The sequence below is a fragment of the Silurus meridionalis genome, chromosome 6, assembly GCF_014805685.1.
Source record: "Silurus meridionalis isolate SWU-2019-XX chromosome 6, ASM1480568v1, whole genome shotgun sequence".
Taxonomy (NCBI): Eukaryota; Metazoa; Chordata; class Actinopteri; order Siluriformes; family Siluridae; genus Silurus; species Silurus meridionalis.
Window position 1 is genome coordinate 29335335 of NC_060889.1, and position 25043 is coordinate 29360377.

At 39.8% G+C, this 25043-nt stretch overlaps 2 protein-coding genes across 9 annotated transcripts in view; both read right to left on the reverse strand.

The window, feature by feature from the left end:
- Nucleotides 1-25043, reverse strand: part of LOC124387347 (obscurin-like) — a 402170-nt gene that overhangs the window by 325746 nt on the left and 51381 nt on the right. The gene's annotated exons all lie outside the window — the stretch shown is intronic.
- Nucleotides 1-25043, reverse strand: LOC124387356 (Fc receptor-like protein 5). Of its 8 annotated transcripts, XM_046851672.1 has the most exons (13): nt 25023-25043; nt 24667-24744; nt 16620-16655; nt 9684-9977; nt 8671-9003; nt 6982-7257; nt 5197-5445; nt 4980-5093; nt 4718-4774; nt 4542-4592; nt 4350-4424; nt 4145-4228; nt 3103-3519 (listed from the first exon to the last, which is right to left on the reverse strand). In XM_046851672.1, exons 4-13 carry the CDS (start codon nt 9889-9891, stop codon nt 3434-3436), a joined length of 1533 nt encoding a protein of 510 aa, XP_046707628.1. In that variant the 5' UTR covers nt 9892-9977; nt 16620-16655; nt 24667-24744; nt 25023-25043; the 3' UTR covers nt 3103-3433. The 8 variants fall into 8 exon arrangements, 6 of the variants coding, with proteins under 6 accessions (XP_046707625.1, XP_046707624.1, XP_046707628.1 ...); XM_046851669.1 differs by lacking the exons at nt 3103-3519; nt 4145-4228; nt 16620-16655; nt 24667-24744; nt 25023-25043 and adding exons at nt 1-751; nt 1123-1178; nt 1754-1837; nt 14114-14962; XM_046851668.1 differs by lacking the exons at nt 16620-16655; nt 24667-24744; nt 25023-25043 and adding exons at nt 2312-3094; nt 14114-14962 and having other exon boundaries at nt 3464-3519.

Consider the following 25043-nt stretch of genomic DNA (forward strand, 5'->3'; position numbering starts at 1 on the left):
TAAATAGACAAATGAGGACAGTGAAAAAAGTTAAGCTTCAAAATAATATCCTGGATTTAAAAATATATCTGTTCATTCAAACATTTATAAATGTAATTCAGTCTTTCATTTTGCATAAATATGAAACTGAATCCAGCCAAACATTGTTTATTATTTCTGCTGCACTAAACAGTTCAGCTCATTCCACTATTATGGATCAAATGGTTCCCATCTGCTCCTTTCCATGAGCCAACTGGAAGTCCAGATACTGTATAAGCAACTGTACAGTTGCATATGTGGTACAAAGATTGGTAATGAATTCCTCCAGTAATATTTGTTCAGCCTCCATGTTGTGGATTCCTGGTTTTGGGCTCCACACAACAAGGAGCATCTGAGTGAAGAACTTCTCCAGTCAGTATAAGCTTGTAGGCAGGTCCTACTCTCTGGGAATGTTAAAGTGATAAGAGCAAGGAAACCAGTTGGTGGGGTGGTTGATCATTAGAATCTTCAGAATGACTGCCAGGCCCTGAATTTTTGTAATTAACACACATCCAGTGAAATCCTGATGTTGTGTCTCTCTGGAATGGTGTGATGGTTGATGCAAGCAAGTTCTCAGAAAAAGCCACCAGGTATCATTAGGTTTAGATCAAAGCAGTTTGGTTTAACAGCAGAGCATTTTAAGTAAAAAACAGACAACAAACACAAACTCAGAGTTTTCCATCTATCAGTTTGATCTCTGTAGCTTCATCAGTGTAGACAGACACATGGATCACTGCAGAAAGGGACAATAATACATTTCTCCTGATATTGATATTAATGATGGTACAAATTATTCAACAGTTTGGATCAATATTACAGACTACAGCAGCAAATCAGTAGATTATTCATCTTGTTAGTATTTTTCATGTTTATAATTTGCTATGACATAAATGACCAAGTAGAATGAGATGAGAAAACGTTGTGTAGATACAAAAATAACATGTAAGTAGGTTTATGTTTATCTGCATATGTAAACATTATCATTGTAATGTTTTTGTAATTGTCTTTGTAACTGCCTTTTTTACATAATCCACCTTTAAATATGTTTTTCACTTCATGGTGTGTGGATCGTCTTTAAAGCTTTATAAATGTGATGAGTTTTACCTTCATGTTCTGATGCAGTTCTGAGTAAACAGTATCTTCACCCACACTGGTCTTTTCTACTCGGGAGCAAAAAACAAATCATTAATTTACTGAAAATTACAGATCATCTACAGAACTGTTGAATTCTCAAGTCTGATTGGACAGGAGGTGTTTTAAACGACATTTTTGTATGTTATTGGTTTTATATTAACAATTTGTTCACATGAACTTGCAAGAACAGGAGTTTTCAAATGTTTATATTTTATGAAGCTGCAGTTTCCTTTGAATGTAGAGAGAAGAAAAAGAGAGGCCTAAACAATAACTGTTTATAGCTGCAATACTGAAAGTGAGAACAAGAAACAACTTGCTCTGTATAATTTCCCACTGTGTAATTTCACTATAAGTAATAGAAAAAATGGCCTATTGATAATCCATTAAAACTTGAAGTATCTAATACTTTCTGTGTTATAAAGAGAATAAATAAATAGACTTGATATTATAGAAACATAAAATTTCCACTTTACACTATTCTGTTGGTGACTTTTTCTTTGTAGCAGCACCAAACAGAGTGTTTTATTACATCATTACATAAAACAATAACACTGTGCAGGTTATCAATATTACAGAATAAATGTTCTTTATTTATATTTACCTTGTGCTTTCTTCTCTTTTTTCATGGGTTTTATTTGAATCTCAGCGTAAGTCACATCATTCATGCCGAGTTCAGCATCAGCACCTGCAGTAGCAGAGAACAAAACCATCTCAATGATCTTCAGCAGTATATTACATGACTGAATGTGATTACTTTCTTACTGTTCTAAATAAAAATGAAATGAAAATGTCATTAAACAGCAGCCTGAGCTCAGGATTGAAGGAACTCTGAGATGGCAACATGACCTGCTGCACCACCATCCACCCCTCATAACAGCAGTCTCATTAATTCTGCAACTCGTCAAATTCCATACATCTCCAAATACATTTATATTTTACTTAAAGAGAGAAAAACTCCATTTGTGGTGATGTTGCATTGGTGTGATGAGATAATTCAGGTTCTTGGACTCTCACTAAGTCAAGTGGCACCTTCATAGAACTTCTTGGATTTGATCTTAATGTTTATAAACTGGTTTTGAAAGTGATTAGAAAATATTTTCATAAATACATAAATGGAAGTGAACAAAATAAACCTGGACATAAGTGACGAGTTAAATGATTTTATTTCATGTATAAATTGCAATAGATTCATAAATAGACAAATGAGGACAGTGAAAAAAGTTACGCTTCAAAATAATATCCTGGATTTAAAAACATATCTGTTCATTCAAACATTTATAAATGTAATTCAGTCTTTCATTTTGCATAACTATGAAACTGAATCCAGCCAAACATTGTTTATTATTTCTGCTGCACTGAACAGTTCAGCTCATTCCACTATTATGGATCAAATGGTTCCCAGATGCTCCTTTCCATGACCCAACTGGAAGTCCAGATACTGTATAAGCAACCGTACAATTGCATATCTGGTACAAAGATAAGGTAAAGAATTCCTCCAGTAATATTTGTTCAACCTCCATGTTTGGATTTCTGGTGTTGGGCTCCACACAACAAGGAGCATCTGAGTGAAGAACTTCTCCAGTCAGTAGAGCCTCTTAGGCAGGTCCTATTCTCTGGGAATGTTAAAGTGATAAGGGCAAGGAAACCAGTTGGTGGGGTGGTTGATCAATAAAAACTTCAGAATGACTTCCAGGGAATGAATTTCTGTTATTAACACACATCCAGTGAAATCCTGATGTTGTGTCTCTCTGGAATGGTGTGATGGTTGATGCAAGCAAGTTCTCAGCAAAAGCCACCAGGTATCATTAGGTTTAAATCAAAGCAGTTTGGTTTAACAGCAGAAAATTTAAAGTAAAAAACAGACAACAAACACAATCTCAGAGTTTTCCATCTATCAGTTTGATCTCTGTAGCTTCATCAGTGTAGACAGACACATGGATCACTGCAGAAAGAGACAATAATACATTTCTCCTGATATTGATATTAATGATGGTACAAATTATTCAACAGTTTGGAGCAATATTACAGACTACAGCAGCAAATCAGTAGATTATTCATCTTGTTAGTATTTTTCATGTTTATAATTTACTATGACATAAATGACCAAGTAGAATGAGATGAGAAAAAGTTGTGTAGATACAAAAATAACATGTATGTAGGTTTTTGTTTATCTGCATATGTAAACAATTATTGTAATGTTTTTGTAATTGTCTTTGTAACTGCCTTTTCTACATAATGCACCTTTAAATATGTTTTTCACTTCATGGTGTGTGGATCGTCTTTAAAGCTTTATAAATGTGATGAGTTTTACCTTCATGTTCTGATGCAGTTCTGAGTAAACAGTATCATCACCCACACTGGTCTTTTCTACTCGGGAGCAAAAAACAAATCATTAATTTACTGAAAAATTACAGATCATCTACAGCACTGTTAAATTCTCAAATTTGATTGGACAGGAGGTGTTTTAAGCCAAATTTTTGTATTTTATTGATTTTATATTAATTTGTTCACATGAACTTGCAAGAACAGGAGTTTTACAGAAGGTTTATATTTTATGACACTGCATTTTCCAATTAATGTAAAGAGAAGGAAAAGAGAGGCCTAAACAATAACTGTTTATAGCTGCAATGCTGAAAGTGAGAACAGGAAACAACTTGCTCTGTATAATTTCCCACTGTGTAATTTCACTATAAATAACAGAAAAAATGACCTATTGTTTGATAATTACTGTAATTTCCGGACTATAAAGCGTTATATAAGCCGCACCCACTGAATTTTCAAATATTTTTATTTTTTGAACATAAATAAGCTGTCTGTGTTATAAAGAGAATAAAACACTTGCTATTATATGAAAATAAAATTTCCACTTTACACTATTCTGCTGTTGACATTTTCTTTGTAGCAGCACCAAACAGAGAGCTTCATTACATAAAACAATAACAGTGTGCAGGTGATCAATAATACAGAATAAATGTTCTTTATTTATATTTACCTTGTGCTTTCTTCTCTTTTTTCATGGGTTTTAGTTGAATCTCAGCATAAGTCACATCATTCATGCCGAGTTCAGCATCAGTACCTGCAGTAGCAGAGAACAAAACCATCTCAATGATCTTCAGCAGTATAATACATGACTGAAGGTGATTACTTTCTTACTGTTCTAAATAAAAAATGCAATGACAATTGCATTTAAACACTACCATTGTTCTTCTTTGCCTTCTTTTTCTTCATGACCTGTGCGTAAATGGCTTCACTGCTTCCAGCTGCAGCTTCATCTGAACACAGTGCAGTGTGTTAATCACTACAAGATACTGCTTTACTTTACTATTACACTGTAAAGAGTAAATCAATACTTAATGGAGGAGAAAAAGTCTGAAATGAAATAAAGCTACCTGTTCCACTCGTATCTGCCTGATCCACAGCGGCATAAAGGTTTTCATTTCCTACAGAAATCAGAGTGAAATCTCTAAATATAATATCAGAAATGTTCATGAAGTTAGATTACAGTAACAGTAAGTATTTTAATGCACAGATGCAGAAATAATCAGTTACTGAGACAGAATCTGACCAGTCTGAAGTAGTTTGTGTCCTGACTGAGATTCCTGATTGGATTTCTGCTGTTTTTCTATAAAGAGAGAGAGAGAGAGAGAGAGAGAGAGAGAGAGATATTGAGAAATTATAGATCTTAAGAAGAGGTACCATAAATAAATTAAATTACACACAAAGTAATAATAATTATTTATAATTCTATATATAATTGTGGATAATTCTACTAACAGAAAGATAAAACTGCATATACTACAGTAAAATCATATTTGACAACTTATTACTTTTCTTCATTTTGTAGAACCACAGCAGAATCATTAAAATCACCAAAACAATGAACAAAAAGACCAAAATCAGTCCAACAGTCACTCCTACTGATCCACCACTGGGTGTATAATCTGAGAATAGAGAAAAACAGAAACTGAAATCTCTTAAACACTGCACCTTTGAACTGCATGATAAATCAAGACTGATTACATAAATATAAAATGGATTTCTCACGTCTGACTGAGATCCAGCTTCTCGGTGACTCTCCTCTCTCTGGGTGTTTACAGTGGTAGAAACCTTCATCTGATTTTGAGACATTATAGATGATCATCTCTCCTGTAGTCTGGTTCTGGACGACTGATCCATCTTTATAGAAATCAGCTCGGAGGTTTGAGGGATTTGTGTTACGATATAAACAGTGTAGAGTCAGAGGATGTCCCTCAGTCACAGGATGGACAGAACTCTCCAGAATCATATCACCATCTAGAACAGAGAAAATTACATGTACAGTATAAGCAAATGTTATCAATATTCAATCTGTATCTAATTTAACATGAACATCTGCTAAGGAAGTTTTTGGCACAATTTGTGACTAGGATTGGAGAAGTCCCTGATGGTGCTGTTTGCTCTGTACAGATATCTACTGTAGTGAAGAAGCTCAGTGTCACACTAAACTAATACTAACATCTGATGTGCTTCTTCAGACTAGTGGATGTTGTACTAATGAACAGATGACAGGAAATGTAAGTGATCTGGAAATATTTCATAATTATGGTTGAAAATAAAGCAGACTGTAAACTGTGTTGTGTGAAAATATCAAGAGGAGAAGCTGCAGCATCTTCTACAATACATGTAACTTAACAAAACACATTATTCTGTTTAAATCTAATGTTTAATAGAGTGTGTGAGGCGACACTACTGAGTGTGTAGAGCAGCATCAGTGAACATGCAAGAATGAAGGAGTGAAGAGTGTGTGCAGAGAAACAGTCACAGATGACAGCACTGAGCTCTATGCTCTTCCTCTCCACTCCATCATCATCTACATCTTTACTTATGAGTGAAGGTGAAACTGTCAGGCTGACGACCATGACGCGGAAGCGGAAGTAACTCAATCATGTCCCTTTATTTTCCAAACACAAAATGGAACTCAGACAAACCAAAAAGTACCCGCTCGGGACCAGAAATCCAAAAACGAAAGTAAACTCCTGTGACCTCGAATAGTCCTCACGGGAACGGAGTTCAACAAAGGAACCAGTGGGGAAAGCAGCCACGGGAAATCATCAGCGTGACATTCAAGAACCAACAACCTGAGACTCGAGAACGTGAGTTTATATAGTCTGATCCGTAACGAGCCACAGCTGTCGGTCTTTCAGGCAGGCACGGGATAACGAGGAACCATGACAGCTACTGAGGGGGGCGTGGCAGGGGAATCTCTGACAGCTACTGAGGGGGGCGTGGCAGGGTGCATCTCTGACAGCTACTGAGGGGGGCGTGGCAGGGTGCATCTCTGACAGCTACTGAGGGGGGCGTGGCAGGGGAATCTCTGACAGCTACTGAGGGGGCGTGGCAGGGGAATACCTGACAGAAACACACTGCACTTTGCATGTATTTTTAATGATGAAGCTCATTGATATAAAACAGGTTTCCACCTTGCACTCTACATTACAGACACAATTTAAATATCATAACATTAAACATAAATTAGTGGCAGTAATCACCATAAACAGAGAGAAATCACATGATCTGATGTCCCTGATTGATTATCAGTAATTGATTAATTTTATTATCAGTATCAGTGTGAGTATGTAAGTGAACTTGTAGTCAATTTGTAAAACATGACTTACACACATCCATACTCACAATTACACAATAATATTTACTGATTAATGTAGAGGGAAAAAAAAAAATCTATTTCATCTTGAACAATTTGTTGAATTGTAATAAATTTATGTTCTAAATATTCTGTAATGAATCATTTCTCTTTCTCTTTAACAGTAAACACACTACATGAAGACTCACCATGAACTGTGATGTTGACAGGATTACTGTTTTCTCCAGATTCAGACTCACACCAGTAAACTCCAGTGTAGTTTGTGGAGAGGAAGCTGATGTAACATGTAGATCCTGTAACTGATCCCCACTGTGAACAATCTAACACTCCTTCACTGTCTGTGTATCGTCTCACTGTCCATCCAGTAGAGTTACTCTGGTCCTCACAGCTCAGTGAGAGAGAGTCACGAGTAAAGTGTTGAGTTCTGCTGGGACTAATGATCAGAGACACTGGAGGAGATTCACCTTAAACACAGAAGAAACACAAATAAATATGTGTACAAATTGTAATGCAATGATGATACAAGTGTGTGTGTGTGTGTGTGTGTGTGTGTGTGTGTGTGTGTGTGTGTGTGTGTGTGTGTGTGTGTGTGTGTGTTTAGAATGATCTATTAATCTATTAATTTGATAAACAAGCAACAGTCCACAACATGAGACAACACACACACACAAGCTGCAAAACACTAAATGTTAAGTATAAAGAACAAAACAAATCTGTCAAAGAAAAAAATGAAAAATATTGAAAAGCCATAAAAAATAGACAGAATGCAGAACAAATAATAAACACTAATTGGGCATAACATTATGACCACCTGCCTATTATTATGTTGGTTCCCTTTTTGGTGCTAAAACAGTCGTGATCCATCGATCATTAACAGCATGAATTTCTTCAGCAGTTTGAGCTACGGGAGCTCGTCTGTTGGATCGGACCACACGGACCAGCCTTCACTCCTCAAGTGCATCAATGAGCCTCGCCAGCCCACGACCCTGTCGCCGGTTCACCACTGTTCCTTCCTTGGAGCACTTTTGATAGATTCTGACCACTGCAGACCAGGAACATCTCACAAGAGCTGCAGTTTTGAGATGCTCTGACCCAGACGTCTAGACGTCACAAATTGTCAAACTCAATCTAATCCTTACACTTGCCTATTTTTCCTGCTTCTAACATCAACTTTGAGGACAAAATGATCACTTGCTGTCTAATAAATAAATCCACCCACTAACAGGTGCCATGATGAAGATCATCAGTGTTCTTCACTTCACCACTCATAATGTTATAATGTTATGACTGATTGGTGTATATTTATTTGTCTGATACTTTTTAAACAAATATATCAGTTCCTTTTCCTCACCAGATACAGCCAAGTTGAAATATAATACAGGTAGTCGTCGACTTACAACCTATGCAACTTACGACCATTCGACTTTACGACCACAATCGCTAGCCACGGCATACGACAGTGCGTACCAGCTTCCACCATAATTTCACAGTGCTGTACATATAGCATACTCTACTTATGACCAAATCGTGTTATGACTGATCTGTCGGTCCCAATCGTGGTTGTAAGTCGACGACTACCTGTAAACAAATTCAAAACTGACTAAAAGAGGAAAATCTTGTTACAAAGGCATAAAAAATGGCATATACAGAAGATACACCAGAGGAAATTAATATAAACAGTGTTTAAGGTGAAAATAGGAATAAATGCACACGATCAGGGATCACATCAGCTCAGAACCATGACATTTCTCATCATTGTTGCAAAAGGTGAAATTGTACTTGTATTATTTAATCGCTTTGTTATTTGCATTAACAAAGGAATAATACTTATATATTTATTTATCTGATACTATTTAAAAAGAGTTAATTGTCCTCACCAGAGATCCATAGAGGCTGTGGATTGCTGTACAGTGTGTGAAAGGCTGGTTCTCCTCTCTCTCCTCTACACACATAAACTCCTGTGTGATGAAGAGCAGAAGGACTGAGAGTGTAGGAGCCTCCAGATCCTCTGCTGCTGTCTGAGAGAAGCTCCACATACATGATAAAGCCATGAGTATTTTGTATTGCAGTTACACCGTCTCTGTAGGGAACAACTGTGTACCAGCTGAATGTCCAGTCTGTAGAGGAGTTTGTAACCTCACAGCTTAGAGTCACTGAGTCTCCTTCAGTCAGCCAGTTCTGTGGAGATCCACTCAGTACTAATGGTCTCTCTGTTACACAGGAAATACAAAGTTTTTAATCAGTAGACTCTTTGTTATATGTTGTGGCTCCTTTAAGAGCAGAGCAGCATTTTGGGAACAGTCTGCCACCAGATTTTTCATGAGTACTGCACTAATTATTATTTTTATTATTTTTGTTGATTATTTAAGTATCTTCTGATTAGCAGGTAAGATCAGAAGTTGATGTGGAACGTGAACTGTCTGTGTTTCGGCTGATTTCTGCTGTAACTCGTGTATGGCGAGTGATCCCTTGACCCTGACTCAACGCCTTACACATTACACACACTTTCATTAATAAAACTTTAAAATCTATAATGATGAATCTTATTAATCTTTATTACAATGCACTGATACAAAACTCCACCATAACAACTGCATGTGTCTTTTATAAAAGACCAGAATTTGATCAGAATCCAGAATATAAAAAAATGAGGTTTGTTATTAAAATAATTTCTGCATTTCTCTGTTTCCATACAGACATAAACATGTTTATAAGAGATTATGACTGTGTTCATTAATTTTGGGGTGGTTTATTTATTGATGAATAATACCTGCTCTTCAAGATTTTTTAAAACATTATAGAATAACATGGAATTGCAATAATTATGAAATATTTGTTATTAAAATCCCGTACAACATCAAACCTGTAAGCGTTTTGAATCTTCACATACCTTTTACTGTAATCTGAACAGGATCACTGTACTCTGTGTAGTAGTAGTAGTTGTTGTAGTAGTCGTAGTAGTTGAAGTATTTTCTTGTGCGTGCACGACACCAGAACACTGTTTCTCCTGTATTATTAACTGTCACTTTAAATGAGTTTGCTGGTTTCAACTTTGTTTGCTGATTACTATAATAATAGAGAAACTCCCATGCAGTCATCTCCTGCAGCTCACAGCTCAGTGTGATGGTGTCTCCAGTGTAGATGGAGCTCTGAGGATTCACTCTGATAGTCGGTTTGGGTTTAGCTGTTAGTATGAAATGATGAAGTTGTTAGAGCTGATTTTTACATTAGTGATACTATGTTTACATATAAACATGTTAAGATACAATATATATATTTAGGGGTTGCTAAATAATTTCGAGAGGTCGCCAAGTGCCCTTTTTTCCAATGAATGAATATGATTCATTTATAACAGCACGATGAATAAATTAATTCTGAATATTTTTAAAATAATTCATACATAAAAGAAGACATTTCCTTAATGTCGAGAAGTTTTTGCAGCGTATTGTGAGAGTGGGAACATAGAGACGTAGCTCTAAAAAGATGCAGCAAAGTGAAAATATGGCATAAAAATGTATAAAAAATAAATGCGCTAAAAACAAAAACAAGGACTTATTTGGACAGTTATTTTGAATTTGGTTTCATTAAAGCAATGGACAAGATGAGATTTTAGAGTGTGTGATCTGTATCCAACCTCAAACCCTAAATATTCAGAACCAGAGTCCACATTAAATAACCTTTAACTAATAAATAAGGGCTTCATTCAATCAGGAATCCAAGAAAAGGCATGAAAAAAATGCACATCTTAAAATAAGCAAATAGTTATAATTAAATGGTTATTGTTGTGTTTTAACTGATGTATGTGATAAAGTAGGTGTACATATAACAATTTTATAGACAAATTATACAATTTACAGCTGCAGTGGAAAGTTGGGGGGTGTGAAATGTTTACTTCTTCCTTGGGGAGGCGTAACAGAAAATAACTGAGAAGCACTGTTATAGATGAAGCCAGAAATGACAAATAAATGTAATCTTATTTTGATATTTGTAAATATGTCTCCTAAACTTGTTGAAAAACAAAAGGAAAATCATGAAATACCTTCTGCTGTAATGGTGACAGAATCACTGAGTCTTGTGTAGTCGTAGTTGTAGTTGTTATAGATGTTGTCGATTGTCTTGCTTGCACGACACTGATACACTGTTTCTCCTGCGTTATCAACTCTCACACTGAGTGTGTTGGTATCTCTGAGTTCATTCCTCTCAAGCTGTGAATTTTTGTACCAGAAAAACTCCCATCCAGTCTCCTGCAGCTCACAGCTCAGAGTGATGGTGTCTCCAGTGTAGATGAAGCTCTGAGGATTCACTCTCACAGTCAGTTTGTGATGGAATAAAATGATGAAGGTGTCAGAGCTGATTTCCACTTTTTAAAACAATAAGCAGAAGATTGACTGTGCTTTATCATGTGACAATGTTGTACATTTGGTACAAACTGTATTTTGTGATTGTTTTAGAACTATATGATTTTTTACCGGATTCTATTCAGTTTATTTTGTAGATGTTGACAAAATATATTGTATTATATATATATATATATATATATATATATATATATATATATATATATATATATATATATATATTACAGTAGAACCCGGTTATGTCGAGGGCCTAGGGGGACGCTGAAAAGCGCTTAGAAAACCGATGATCGAGATAAACGAAAATCAATATGGCGGCAATATATTAATGTGCTTGAAATTTCTTTATGTACATGATGTGCGTTAATAAATGAGAATGTGCATGCACGTGTTTTTTTCACCTGCCACGCCCACAGCGCCCCCATGGATTATACAGTATACACAGACTGCCTCTTTTCAGTTTGGGACTGAGTGGACCGCGCTCCCAGAGCGCACCACCGCAATATTCACTTTCAAGGCGAGTGTTTGTGTTTGGCTTTGCCCTGTGTTGCAATAAACTGTTTTGCTTTCACTTCGGCTTTCGCCTCCCGTTCATCGCATAACATTTAACAACAAAAGACATACGTGCACCAACTAACAGCAGAGATTTACCAGTATACAATACAAACCACCGTCGATTCTCGATAGAAACCTTTATTATATTCTCCAACATTATAAACACACAGATCGCTCACAAAATCACTAAAAACGTGCGGGGTGTAGTTCGTTTTTACAAAAAGCTAACCAGTGTCAACATTAAATTCTCGAGTCATTTCACTCTGACACACAGCTCTAAAAATTGTCCTACACCTGTAGCATATGTAAGGCTTGATTTTTTCGCAACTTCCGCGAGTTCTTCTGCGGCTGCACAGTGCCGATCGAGATAACCGACGTTAAGTGGCAATTTTTTCCCCCCTTGTGCTCGAGATATTGGGGTTCGGCGACATAAAAGAATCAACATAACCATTAAAAAATGCTAAGACAAAGCGAGAATTTGGCGGTTCAACTTCAAAAACGTCGAATTAATAGGGTTGGCGAGTTAACCGAGGTCGAGATAAGTGGGTTTGACTAATATATATATATATATATATATATATATATATATATATATATATATATATATATATATATATATATATATATATATATATATAGTTTTGTGAGGATAAACTCAGTACTACAACTGCTCACTCTTTTACAAACAAATAAATATAAACACATAATATTTCTAGGAATGTGAGATTGTGTGTGAAATGTCTGATCTATCTGCTCCCCTACATTTGTATTTACCGGTGTTCTCTATTTATTGCTTCTAAACATATGCACACTGAGGTCAATAAATATCTGACCAGTAAAATGGATTTGAACATAATTTACTGCACTGACAAACCAAAGCTTTCATTGATGTTTGCAAACTGACTGAATGAGTAAAAACTACTGTAGTAATGTATTAATGATTTTGTTTACTGGCCGTTAGATCTAGAAATCTGTGTGTGTGTGTGTGTGTGTGTGTGTGTGTGTGTGTGTGTGTGTGTGTGTGTGTGTGTGTGTGTGAGTGAATTCTATGCACCTGAACAAGCTGCTGGTGTTTCCTCCTCATGGTGTTTTTTGTTATATGTTTCATTTAAATGTTTTCTTCACCAGTTCATAAATTCAGCTTGTGCCTCAACCCACTTATCAAAATCACTGCATTACCATGTGAGCTACTGTACAGCACATGCAAAAATTCCCATTTAAGATTATTAGGAAAGGTCTACAAAAGCTGTCCCACTCTGTATGGACCTGAAACTGTAAGTTACTTTGGTTGCAGTAGGTTATAAAGCAGCACATTAACTTAGAACAGTAAATAAACTGACCAAAACTACATATAGACCATGGAATAACATTGACTTTTATTAAATGCATTCACTCTACAAGTCCCTCTAAATAACCAGTTACTACAGAATCAACATATTAGACTGAGTGCACTGTGAGATATCAGAGATGATCAAATGAATTAAAGCCATTTGACCTAACAGAATCCAGAATTTAACATCTGGTCTGTTGTTATAGTGAGTGTTTTTGGATTTCTCAGTTGTCCAAGTGTAAAATATGGATTTTGTATTAAATGTTAAATCTATTGTATTTTTACATCATATGTTAAAGCACAGTGAATCTACTGCATGTGTTGAAAATGAAAATCAACTCTGAATTTTATATCATCAGCAAAACCCAAACCAACTCTGAAAACATTTTCTTGGAGCGTCTTCAACAGTGTAGACACCATCACTCTGAGCTGTGAACTGCAGGATTGAGAGGACTGGAGTTCTTCTGGTACATAATTTTAAAGGAAGTAAGTACTGTAGTGACGGATACCAACACATTCAGTGTGAATGTCAATAATGCAGGAGAAACAGTGTATCAGTGTTCAGCATGCTGGAGAAGCGACTACAGATACAACATAGAGCTCAGTGATCCTGTCAAGATCACAGCAAAAGGTACGTCATGATTCTTTTCATTTCTCAACTGCTTTGGTGTGCAAATATGGGTGTAAAAAAAACTTAACATAACAAGATAAATAAACACATTCCTAATCTTTTATAAAGATCTTTATACTTGTATGGAAACTGTATGATTTCCAGGCCCAGATACATTTTTATACAGTCTATAACAATGTTTTCTCAATTACAGTTCATCTGTGTTTAACACTCACACACACACACACACACACACACACACACACACACACACACACACACACACACCACTATCCAACTAATTTGTGCAAAACAGTTGTAATAAAATGAGAAAAGAATAACCAATAGTAGCAATAAGCAATCACTATTTTCATAACATTAATAAATTATTTTATCTTAAGTGAAAATAATTATTAATTTACTAAGAGCACAAAGTAAATGGTAATTATCACATTGAGGATAAAAATCACCTTGAGCGTGAGTCACTGGTAAAAGTGAAACCAACACTGAAAAGAGAACAGAAACAGAGAACAAAATGTAAACATGAAAAAGATTCAGTATATTCATGGAAACAGCACATTGTATCAAACTCACATGATTCATCTGTAGTCACAAAATCTAAACTACCATGTCTCAGAACATTCAGACTGCACATGAACAACTTTATAACCCACAACAACTTGATACCTCACCATTCACTCTGCAGAGACACAAAGAGAACATTCACTCACAGAGTATTACAGGGAGTTGACTGAGTTCCATCCCAACCTTCTAATAACTGACTGACAGAGCAGAGGTGTGTGTTAATGTCCCAGCACTTCCTGTGTTTTCTACCTCACATATAATCACTACTAAATAAAGAAAGAGACGATGAGTGCATTTAAAATGTAAAACTTTGCATCTACTCTTCCTTCCTCTTTTCAGAAAACCTTCAAACTTTTTCAACACCCAGACACAAAAAGGACACTGACAGTTTGGTCATCATTTCTTGTGTTTTCACATGCTGAAGAGAAACATATGGTACTTCCTTGAAAGTTAGTGATATCTGCCTGGAGGAACTTATTCCATCATCTATTAACATCATTGTTATAGAAAAGAACACCAGCTGACCAACTGCTCCACCTCCCACCTGACCGATAAGGAAATGTTCCATTGATTTTACGAGCTTTTAAAATGTTATGTTTTATTGCACTCAGTGTTAAGAAAATGGAAAAACTACTACAAAGTGCAGATAGAGGCATTTGGAGCAGAGAGAAGTCTGAGAGAAGTATTTTTCTTTGTTTTTTAACAATGTACAATTGACATTTTTTTAAAACAACGTTTTACTTTTACTCATTAAATTTTTTAAACAAATATCTGTACTTTCTATTTTCAAACCAGCCTCATTACTTTAGTTTCAATCTATTTGGTGACATGATGAAATGTCAATATTTTTTCTTCTCTCTGCAGCCCGTTTTTAGTGTTTAGTGTTTAATCAAGTGCTGTGCATTATTCTGGAATCGGTGTGTATTAGATTGAATCTGAGAATCAGCAAATGAAATGTGATCTCTAGGAGGAAACTAAAGGGGATACAAGAAGAACATAGAAAAATCTGCAAAGACAGAAAAACTTTTAGGGAACTTGGGAAAACTGTGTAAGTTTGCATGTTTGTCAGTTAGTTCTTGTTAGAGCTGTCCAGTTCACAAAGGACATCTTTAGCATTAAAATACAGATGTATATACAGAGGTATACAGTGGGGCAAAAACGTATTTAGTCAGCCACCAATTGTGCAAGTTCTCCCACTTAAAAAGATGAGAGAGGACTGTAATTTTTATCATAGGTACACTTCAACTATGAGAGACAAAATGAGAAAAAAAAAATCTCGAAAATCACATTGTCTGATTTTTAAAGAATTTATATGAAAATTATGGTGGAAAATAAGTATTTGGTCACCCACAAAAAAAGCAAGATTTCTGGCTCTCACAGACCTGTAACATCTTCTTTAAGAGGCTCCTCTGTACTTGGGGGGACCTATTAAATGACCTGCAGAGAGCTGGGACCAAAGTAACAAAGGCTATGTCAGGCGCAAATAATGTTCTGAGACCGATTGAATTCCAAAAAGGGCTTTTCTTTAATGAAAAAAGCTAAATGGGCAAGGCAGAAAACACAGACGACACACACTGAAGCAAGTAAGCTGGAACACAACTATAACTGAGTAGTTTTGGGCAGTCCGGTAGGTTCATAGGCGTAAGCTGTAGAACGGACGGTGGGAATGTGGAAAAACAGGGTCTTTATAGTGTGGTGACTGATATGGACCAGGTGTGGATGATTAGTAAGTTGGTGAGCTGCTTGGAGTGATTGGAGGGTTGGTGTGGGTGTGGCTGCTGGATCCCTGACAGTACCCTCCAGGGGTGGCTCCCGACGCCTGACCCTGCGCCTGGGACGACCCCGACCCCAGGAGAAACAGTGTATCAGTGTTCAGCATGCTGGAGAAGCGACTACAGATACAACATAGAGCTCAGTGATCCTGTCAAGATCACAGCAAAAGGTACGTCATGATTCTTTTCATTTCTCAACTGCTTTGGTGTGCAAATATGGGTGTAAAAAAAACTTAACATAACAAGATAAATAAACACATTCCTAATCTTTTATAAAGATCTTTATACTTGTATGGAAACTGTATGATTTCCAGGCCCAGATACATTTTTATACAGTCTATAACAATGTTTTCTCAATTACAGTTCATCTGTGTTTAACACTCACACACACACACACACACACACACACACACACACACACACACACACACACACACCACTATCCAACTAATTTGTGCAAAACAGTTGTAATAAAATGAGAAAAGAATAACCAATAGTAGCAATAAGCAATCACTATTTTCATAACATTAATAAATTATTTTATCTTAAGTGAAAATAATTATTAATTTACTAAGAGCACAAAGTAAATGGTAATTATCACATTGAGGATAAAAATCACCTTGAGCGTGAGTCACTGGTAAAAGTGAAACCAACACTGAAAAGAGAACAGAAACAGAGAACAAAATGTAAACATGAAAAAGATTCAGTATATTCATGGAAACAGCACATTGTATCAAACTCACATGATTCATCTGTAGTCACAAAATCTAAACTACCATGTCTCAGAACATTCAGACTGCACATGAACAACTTTATAACCCACAACAACTTGATACCTCACCATTCACTCTGCAGAGACACAAAGAGAACATTCACTCACAGAGTATTACAGGGAGTTGACTGAGTTCCATCCCAACCTTCTAATAACTGACTGACAGAGCAGAGGTGTGTGTTAATGTCCCAGCACTTCCTGTGTTTTCTACCTCACATATAATCACTACTAAATAAAGAAAGAGACGATGAGTGCATTTAAAATGTAAAACTTTGCATCTACTCTTCCTTCCTCTTTTCAGAAAACCTTCAAACTTTTTCAACACCCAGACACAAAAAGGACACTGACAGTTTGGTCATCATTTCTTGTGTTTTCACATGCTGAAGAGAAACATATGGTACTTCCTTGAAAGTTAGTGATATCTGCCTGGAGGAACTTATTCCATCATCTATTAACATCATTGTTATAGAAAAGAACACCAGCTGACCAACTGCTCCACCTCCCACCTGACCGATAAGGAAATGTTCCATTGATTTTACGAGCTTTTAAAATGTTATGTTTTATTGCACTCAGTGTTAAGAAAATGGAAAAACTACTACAAAGTGCAGATAGAGGCATTTGGAGCAGAGAGAAGTCTGAGAGAAGTATTTTTCTTTGTTTTTTAACAATGTACAATTGACATTTTTTTAAAACAACGTTTTACTTTTACTCATTAAATTTTTTAAACAAATATCTGTACTTTCTATTTTCAAACCAGCCTCATTACTTTAGTTTCAATCTATTTGGTGACATGATGAAATGTCAATATTTTTCTTCTCTCTGCAGCCCGTTTTAGTGTTTAGTGTTTAATCAAGTGCTGTGCATTATTCTGGAATCGGTGTGTATTAGATTGAATCTGAGAATCAGCAAATGAAATGTGATCTCTAGGAGGAAACTAAAGGGGATACAAGAAGAACATAGAAAAATCTGCAAAGACAGAAAAACTTTTAGGGAACTTGGGAAAACTGTGTAAGTTTGCATGTTTGTCAGTTAGTTCTTGTTAGAGCTGTCCAGTTCACAAAGGACATCTTTAGCATTAAAATACAGATGTATATACAGAGGTATACAGTGGGGCAAAAACGTATTTAGTCAGCCACCAATTGTGCAAGTTCTCCCACTTAAAAAGATGAGAGAGGACTGTAATTTTTATCATAGGTACACTTCAACTATGAGAGACAAAATGAGAAAAAAATCTCGAAAATCACATTGTCTGATTTTTAAAGAATTTATATGAAAATTATGGTGGAAAATAAGTATTTGGTCACCCACAAAAAAAGCAAGATTTCTGGCTCTCACAGACCTGTAACATCTTCTTTAAGAGGCTCCTCTGTACTTGGGGGGACCTATTAAATGACCTGCAGAGAGCTGGGACCAAAGTAACAAAGGCTATGTCAGGCGCAAATAATGTTCTGAGACCGATTGAATTCCAAAAAGGGCTTTTCTTTAATGAAAAAAGCTAAATGGGCAAGGCAGAAAACACAGACGACACACACTGAAGCAAGTAAGCTGGAACACAACTATAACTGAGTAGTTTTGGGCAGTCCGGTAGGTTCATAGGCGTAAGCTGTAGAACGGACGGTGGGAATGTGGAAAAACAGGGTCTTTATAGTGTGGTGACTGATATGGACCAGGTGTGGATGATTAGTAAGTTGGTGAGCTGCTTGGAGTGATTGGAGGGGTTGGTGTGGGTGTGGCTGCTGGATCCCTGACAGTACCCCCCCTCCAGGGGTGGCTCCCGACGCCCTGACCCTGCGCCTGGGACGACCCCGACCCCGGGGCGCAGGACGAAGTGGATGAGTGGCGTGGAATTCCTCCAGGAGCGCTGGATCCAATATGTCCCGCCGTGCCACCCATGATCGTTCCTCGGGGCCGTAGCCCTCCCAGTCCACAAGATATTCCAGGCCCCTGCCCCGACGCCGAGAGTCCAGCACTTCCCGTACCGAGTAGACCGAAGGCTGTTCCAACACCTCCGGCGGAGGGGGCCTGACCTCGAGGGGGCCTCCAACCGCCGTGCATCCGCATGTCGCCGGGTTTCCCTTATCGCCCTGTGCAATTGAGTGTGTGCGGCCTCCCAGGTCCTGAGACTCTCCCGAAACCAGTGATCTACCGCGGGTACATTGGACGGCTCATCAGACCATGGAAACAGTGGGGGTTGAAAACCTAACACGCATTGAAAGGGTGTGAGTCCTGTGGTGTCTTGGCGCAACGAGTTCTGCGCGTACTCCGCCCAAGGCAGAAACCGACTCCACTCCCCCTGGTCTTGGTGACAATACGTCCTCAAGTACCTCCCCAGCTCTTGGATCTTCCGCTCGGTTTGGCCGTTTGACTGGGGGTGGTAGCCGGAAGACAGATTGACGGTCACTCCCAGCAGCTGGAAAAACGCCCTCCAGACATGTGAGGTGAACTGAGAGCCCCGGTCTAAAACTATCTCCTCCGGGAGGCCAAAGTTGCGGAAGACATGGTGGAAGAGCGCTTCTGCTGTTTCCAGAGCCGTGGGGAGGCCTCGGAGAGGAACAAATCTGCAGGCCTTTGAGAACCGGTCGACGACCACTAGAATACAGGTAAAGCCCTCCGACCGTGGCAAGTCGGTCACGAAGTTAATGCCGATGTGTGACCATGGCCTCTGTGGAGTAGGCAGGGGGATGAGCTTGCCCACCGGTAAGTGCCGGGGAGTCTTTGAGATGGCGCAGATGTTACAGCCCCGGACAAACTCGGCCACCGTGTTGCTCATTCCTGGCCACCAGTACCGCCCCTGCACCAGACGTAGAGTCTGCCTTCTGCCCGGGTGCCCTGAGCCGGGGACTTCATGAACCGCCTTTAGTAAGGCCTGTTGACATTCTCGAGGAACAAAGGTTCGGTTCCTAGGACAACCAGGGGGTGCCAGTTCTCGTCGTGTGGCCGTGCGAATAGCCTCGTCCAAATCCCAGACGATGGGGCTCAGAATGAGCGCCGGAGGCAGAATGGGTCTGGGCTCGGCGGGTTCCTCGGGCCCATAGATCTTGGAGAGGGCATCAGCCTTACAGTTCCTTGTCCCTGGCCGATAGGTAATGCTGAAGTTAAACCACGTAAAGAAGAGAGCCCACCGTGCTTGTCGTGGGTTTAGTCGCTTGGCTTCACGGAGGTACTGGAGGTTCTTGTGATCTGTGATTACTGTGAAAGGATGAGCGGCTTCTTCCAACCAGTGTCTCCATTCCTCCAGGGCCAGCTTGATGGCTAGGAGCTCTCTGTTCCCGATGTCATAGTTCTGTTTGGCCGGGGACAGTTTCTTGGAGAAATAGGCGCAGGGATGGAGCCGCGGGGGGGTTCCCGCCTGCTGAGAGAGGGTGGCCCCTACGCCTGTGGACGATGCATCTACCTCGACGACAAACGGGAGCTGGGGTCTGGATGACGTAAAGTGGGCGGCACAGAACCTCTTGCGCAACTCCTCAAATGCCCGTTGAGCCTCTGGGGTCCAGGAGAGGGTCTTGGCTTTTCCCCGCAGAAGAGACGTAAGTGGAGCGGAAACCAGGCTGAAGCCTCCAATGAACCGGCGGTAGAAGTTTGCGAATCCGAGAAACCTCTGGAGCTCCTTTATTGACGCGGGAACTGGCCAGTCCCGTACGGCAGCCACCTTCCTCTCATCCATCCTGATGCCTGCTGCGTCGATGACGTAACCCAGGAACTGTATCTCTGAACGGTGGAACTCACACTTAGGGAGGTTAAGATACAGTCGTTGTTTTCGAAGCAGTGCCAGGATCTGGGTGACGTGCTGATGATGTTCTTGCAGCGACCTCGAGTAGACCAGGATGTCATCAATGTAGACAATCACAAACCGATGGAGGAAGGCGGAACACCTCATTCATGAAATTCTGAAAACCGCCGGAGCAATGGAAAGGCCATACGGCATGACCCGATACTCATAGTGACCAGAGGGGGTAATGAACGCCGTCTTCCATTCATCGCCTTTACGGATACGCACCAGGTTGTATGCACTACGGAGGTCCAGCTTGGTGAAGATGCGGGCCTCACGTAGATCTTCTAGAGCTGCGGGGACCAGTGGAAGCGGATACGGAAGCGGGGAGATCAGTGCATTGAGGGCCCTGTAGTCGATGCAGGGGCGTAATCCTCCGTCCTTCTTTGACACAAAAAAGAAGCTAGAAGCTGCCGGGAGGAGGACTGGGTGATAAAGCCCTGGCGGAGGGGCCTGTTGGATGTAGCTCTCCATCGCTTGGTGTTCTGGAGCTGACAGGGGATAAACCCGACCCTTAGGCAGTTTGGCCCCCGGTTTCAGATCAATGGCGCAGTCCCATGCCCGGTGTGGGGGCAACAGAGTGGCTGCTTGCTCACTGAAGACATCTGAGAAAGCCTGGTATTCCTGTGGGACGTCCACCTGAACAGGCTGGGGAGCTCCTTCCACCTGAGTAGTTGCCAGGGTCAGGGTCTTCTGGATGGGAGTCGGGAGTGGGAGTAAACACTTCTGCCGGCAGGCGGGGCCCCACTCCAAGATGTCACACAGGTCCCAGGAACATATGGGGGAGTGCTTGGCCAACCAGGGACGACCCAGGATCACATCCACGGTCGAATCCTCCAGTACGAGAAGTTGTATCTCTTCTTGATGTAGAACCCCGACTTGGAGGACGAGAAGTGGTGCGCAGTACTTCACCTTGCCTTTTCCCAAGGGTCGTCCCTGAATGGTCTAAACAGCTAGTTCCTGAGATCCCCTCTGCCAGCGTAGCTGGAGGCGTTCTAGACACGCCTGGGAGATGAAGTTCCACGCGGATCCAGAGTCGACTAGGGCAACCGCAGACAGAGAAAGAGCAGGGGTTACCAGGGTGACCATGAGCGTGGACAGGTGAGTGATGTCAGAAGAAAGCATAACCGTACTCACCGTCCGACGAGGAGGCCTTACAGGACATTGGGCCACACGATGTCCTCCCTCACCGCAGTAGAGGCAAGCTCCAGCCGCCCACCGACGCTCCCTTTCCTGACGAGACAGCCGCTGTGAACCGAGTTGCATGGGTTCAGGTTCAGAAGCCGATGAGACTGCCGTAGTTGGAACTGATTCGACCTCTGGGGATTTGCAGGCTGCCAGGTGCTGAGAAACACGGATGGATCTCTGGATGAAAGCCTCAAGCCCCAGAGAATCATCATATGTGGCCATTGCCAGCCTGAGCTCCTGATTCAATCCCTTTCTGTATACAGCCAGCAGCGCTTTCTCGTTCCAGCCAGCAGATGCCGCCAGAGTGCGGAAGCGGAGGCTGTAACCCGACACACTGTCTCTTCCTTGGTGGGTATTCAGCAGCTGATCGGCAGTCGACGTATCCCCGGGGGCGGTGCTAAAGACCTCGGTGAAGTGTCTCGTAAAGGCCGCGTATGTCGTCAGCGCCGGGCTTGCTGCGCTCCAGAGCGCTCTAGCCCATGCTAGCGCTCTTCCGGTGAGCAGCGAGATCAGGAACGCAACCTTAGCCCGTTCGTTCGGGAAGCTGTGAGGGTGCATCTCGATATATAGGGAAACCTGGAGCAGGAATCCATGACATTGACAGGCGCAAAGAATGTTCTGAGACCGATTGAATTCCAAAAAGGGCTTTTCTTTAATGAAAAAAGCAAAATGGGCAAGGCAGAAAACACAGACGACACACACTGAAGCAAGTAAGCTGGAACACAACTATAACTGAGTAGTTTTGGGCAGTCCGGTAGGTTCATAAGCCTAAGCTGTAGAACGGACGGTGGGAATGTGGAAAAACAGGGTCTTTATAGTGTGGTGACTGATATGGACCAGGTGTGGATGATTAGTAAGTTGGTGAGCTGCTTGGAGTGATTGGAGGGGTTGGTGTGGGTGTGGCTGCTGGATCCCTGACAGGCTACCATCTGTAACACACTACGCCGCCAGGGACTCAAATCCTGCAGTGCCAAACGTGCCCCCCTGCTTAAGCCAGTACATGTCCGGGCCCATCTGAAGTTTGCTAGAGAGCATTTGAATGATCCAAAATAGGACTGGAAGAATGTCGTATGGTCAGATGAAACCAAAATAGATTTTTTTTTGGTACAAACTCAACTTATTGTGTCTGGAGGAGAAAAAAATGCTGAGTTGCATCCAAAGAACAACATACCTACTGTAAAGTATGAGGGTGGAAACATCATGCTTTGGGGCTGTTTTTCTGCAAATGGACCAGGTTTTTGAGTGAAAACCTCCTTCCATCAGCAAGGGCATTGAAGATGAAACGTGATCCCAAACACACCGCCCCTGGAAACAAAGGAGTGGCTTCATAAGAAGCATTTCAAGTTCTGAAGTGGCCTAGCCAGTTTCCAGATCTCAACCCCATAGAAATCTTTGGAGGGAGTTGAAAATCCATGTTGGAGATTTGCATGGAAGAATGGGGCAAACTACCAGCAACAGTGTGTAAAAACCTTGTGGAGACTTACAGAAAACTTTTGATCTATTTCATTGCCAACAAAGGGTATATAACAAAGTATTGAGATTGAGACTTTTGTTATTGACCAAATACTTATTTTCCACCATAATTTGCAAATAAATTCTTTAAAAATCAGACAAATGTGATTTTTCTGGATTTTTTTTTCTCATTTACTCTCATTTCTCATAGTTCAGGTGTACCTATGATGAAAATTACAGGCCTCTCTCATCTTTTTAAGTGGGAGAACTTGCACAATTGGTGGCTGACTAAATACTTTTTTGCCCCCACTCTAGACAAAAACAAAGAGCATGAAAGTCCAAATAGAAGAGTTGACACTTCACAAACATGAACCCCACCAGTGACAGACATTGTTTGGAGACTATGACAGCAAAGTTACAGCATTCTTTTTGTGTGTGATATATACACACACAACCCCTACCAGTCAGTGTCTTTGTCCACCCAAAAGCAGGTTAGCCTATGTAGCAGATTGGAGCCTGGGATGTTTCTTAGCCAGGTTTCAGTAAAAAACACACAACACACCCTTATCTCAAGCTGTGTAGATCAAGAGAATCAAATAAAGCCCAGTTTATATTCCAGTGAGCATACATGTGAAATATTTGGTGTTGGAGGAGCCGGTCTTGGGGGTACTGCAAGTCTGCATTTGCCGCGTTTACATCTTTTTTTTTACACCACTTGTGGCACCTCCTTGTGCAGGTAGTGAGCAAAGCAAATGGTTTTATTGTATTTATTTTTTTATTTGTTGAAAAAATAATCTATAATATTTGAAATGGTGTACTACAACATTAATGATCCTCTATGTGCACGCCTCTTTTTCAGTCACTGACCACCATCATTATTACAAAAAACTGAAATGTACATTAACACAGATGCTTCACCTGATCAACACCTTTGCTAAGGGCAGCTATAGTAATAGTATGGTGTTCCTAATAAAATGGCTAGTGAGGGAATCTCCAAATGCCTTTGAAGAGGCAAATAGTGGAGCTGAAGATGTCAAGCATATCAACAGTTAAAATGTGAAAAAAAATAGTTGTTGCTTTTGCACATCCATCTTCACACCTCTTGCAGCTCTTCATAGCTGAATTTGCAGCACTGCTTTAAAATAGAACAAACCCCACCACAAACTGTCTCCACTACATGTGTTTATAGGAATAAGGAGGACTGTTTGTTTCTGCACAGTTATTGCTCTTATCTTCAACACAGAGAAGTTACTAATCCTTAGTGTTTATTCTAAAGTGCTGTGCATTAGTTTGGTATCAGTGTGTATTAGATTAAACTTGCTGGACTGAGATATTTTACTACACAGGAAAATGGAAATGAAGATCATAAGGCATGTTGTCAGTGCAGTTATTTAATGCTACAATCGTTTTTTTAAAGATTTTCTGTGCACAGAAAAGACCACCAGAGTCTCACCACATCAGCAGAAACACATTTCATTTACTCACAACCATGATTTCCTTGTGTAAAACATCAAACTCCATACAGTCAATTTCTTCAGCATGTCAGAATCACATGAGGCATCACTGAGCAGCAGATCACAGCAGAACACAGAAGATCAGATACAGAGTTCAACATTACAGATTAATTTACACTCATTAAATTAGTTAACTATCATAGTTAAGCAAGTAGATACACATCAAACTAATAACAGCACATAAATATGAATACACTGATCACCTGAACAGTCATGTTCAAATACAAACACTGTCCAAATCACACAATAAACTCATCACTCAGGACATTCAGACTGCAGATGAACATTACTCGCTTTAATGAAGACACAAAGAGAACATTTACTCACAGAACTTCACAGCGAGTGGAC

Excerpts from the sequence above, each read along its gene's own strand:
- LOC124387356 (XM_046851667.1), bottom strand. The coding sequence starts at position 14,246 with ATGAATCATGTGAGTTTGATACAATGTGCTGTTTCCATGAATATACTG. Across the intron at positions 4,593-4,717 it reads ACACAAACTACTTCAGACTG|GAAATGAAAACCTTTATGCC; the intron begins GTCAGATTCTGT and ends TGATTTCTGTAG. Across the intron at positions 4,229-4,349 it reads GAAGGCAAAGAAGAACAATG|GTACTGATGCTGAACTCGGC; the intron begins GTAGTGTTTAAA and ends CTGCTACTGCAG.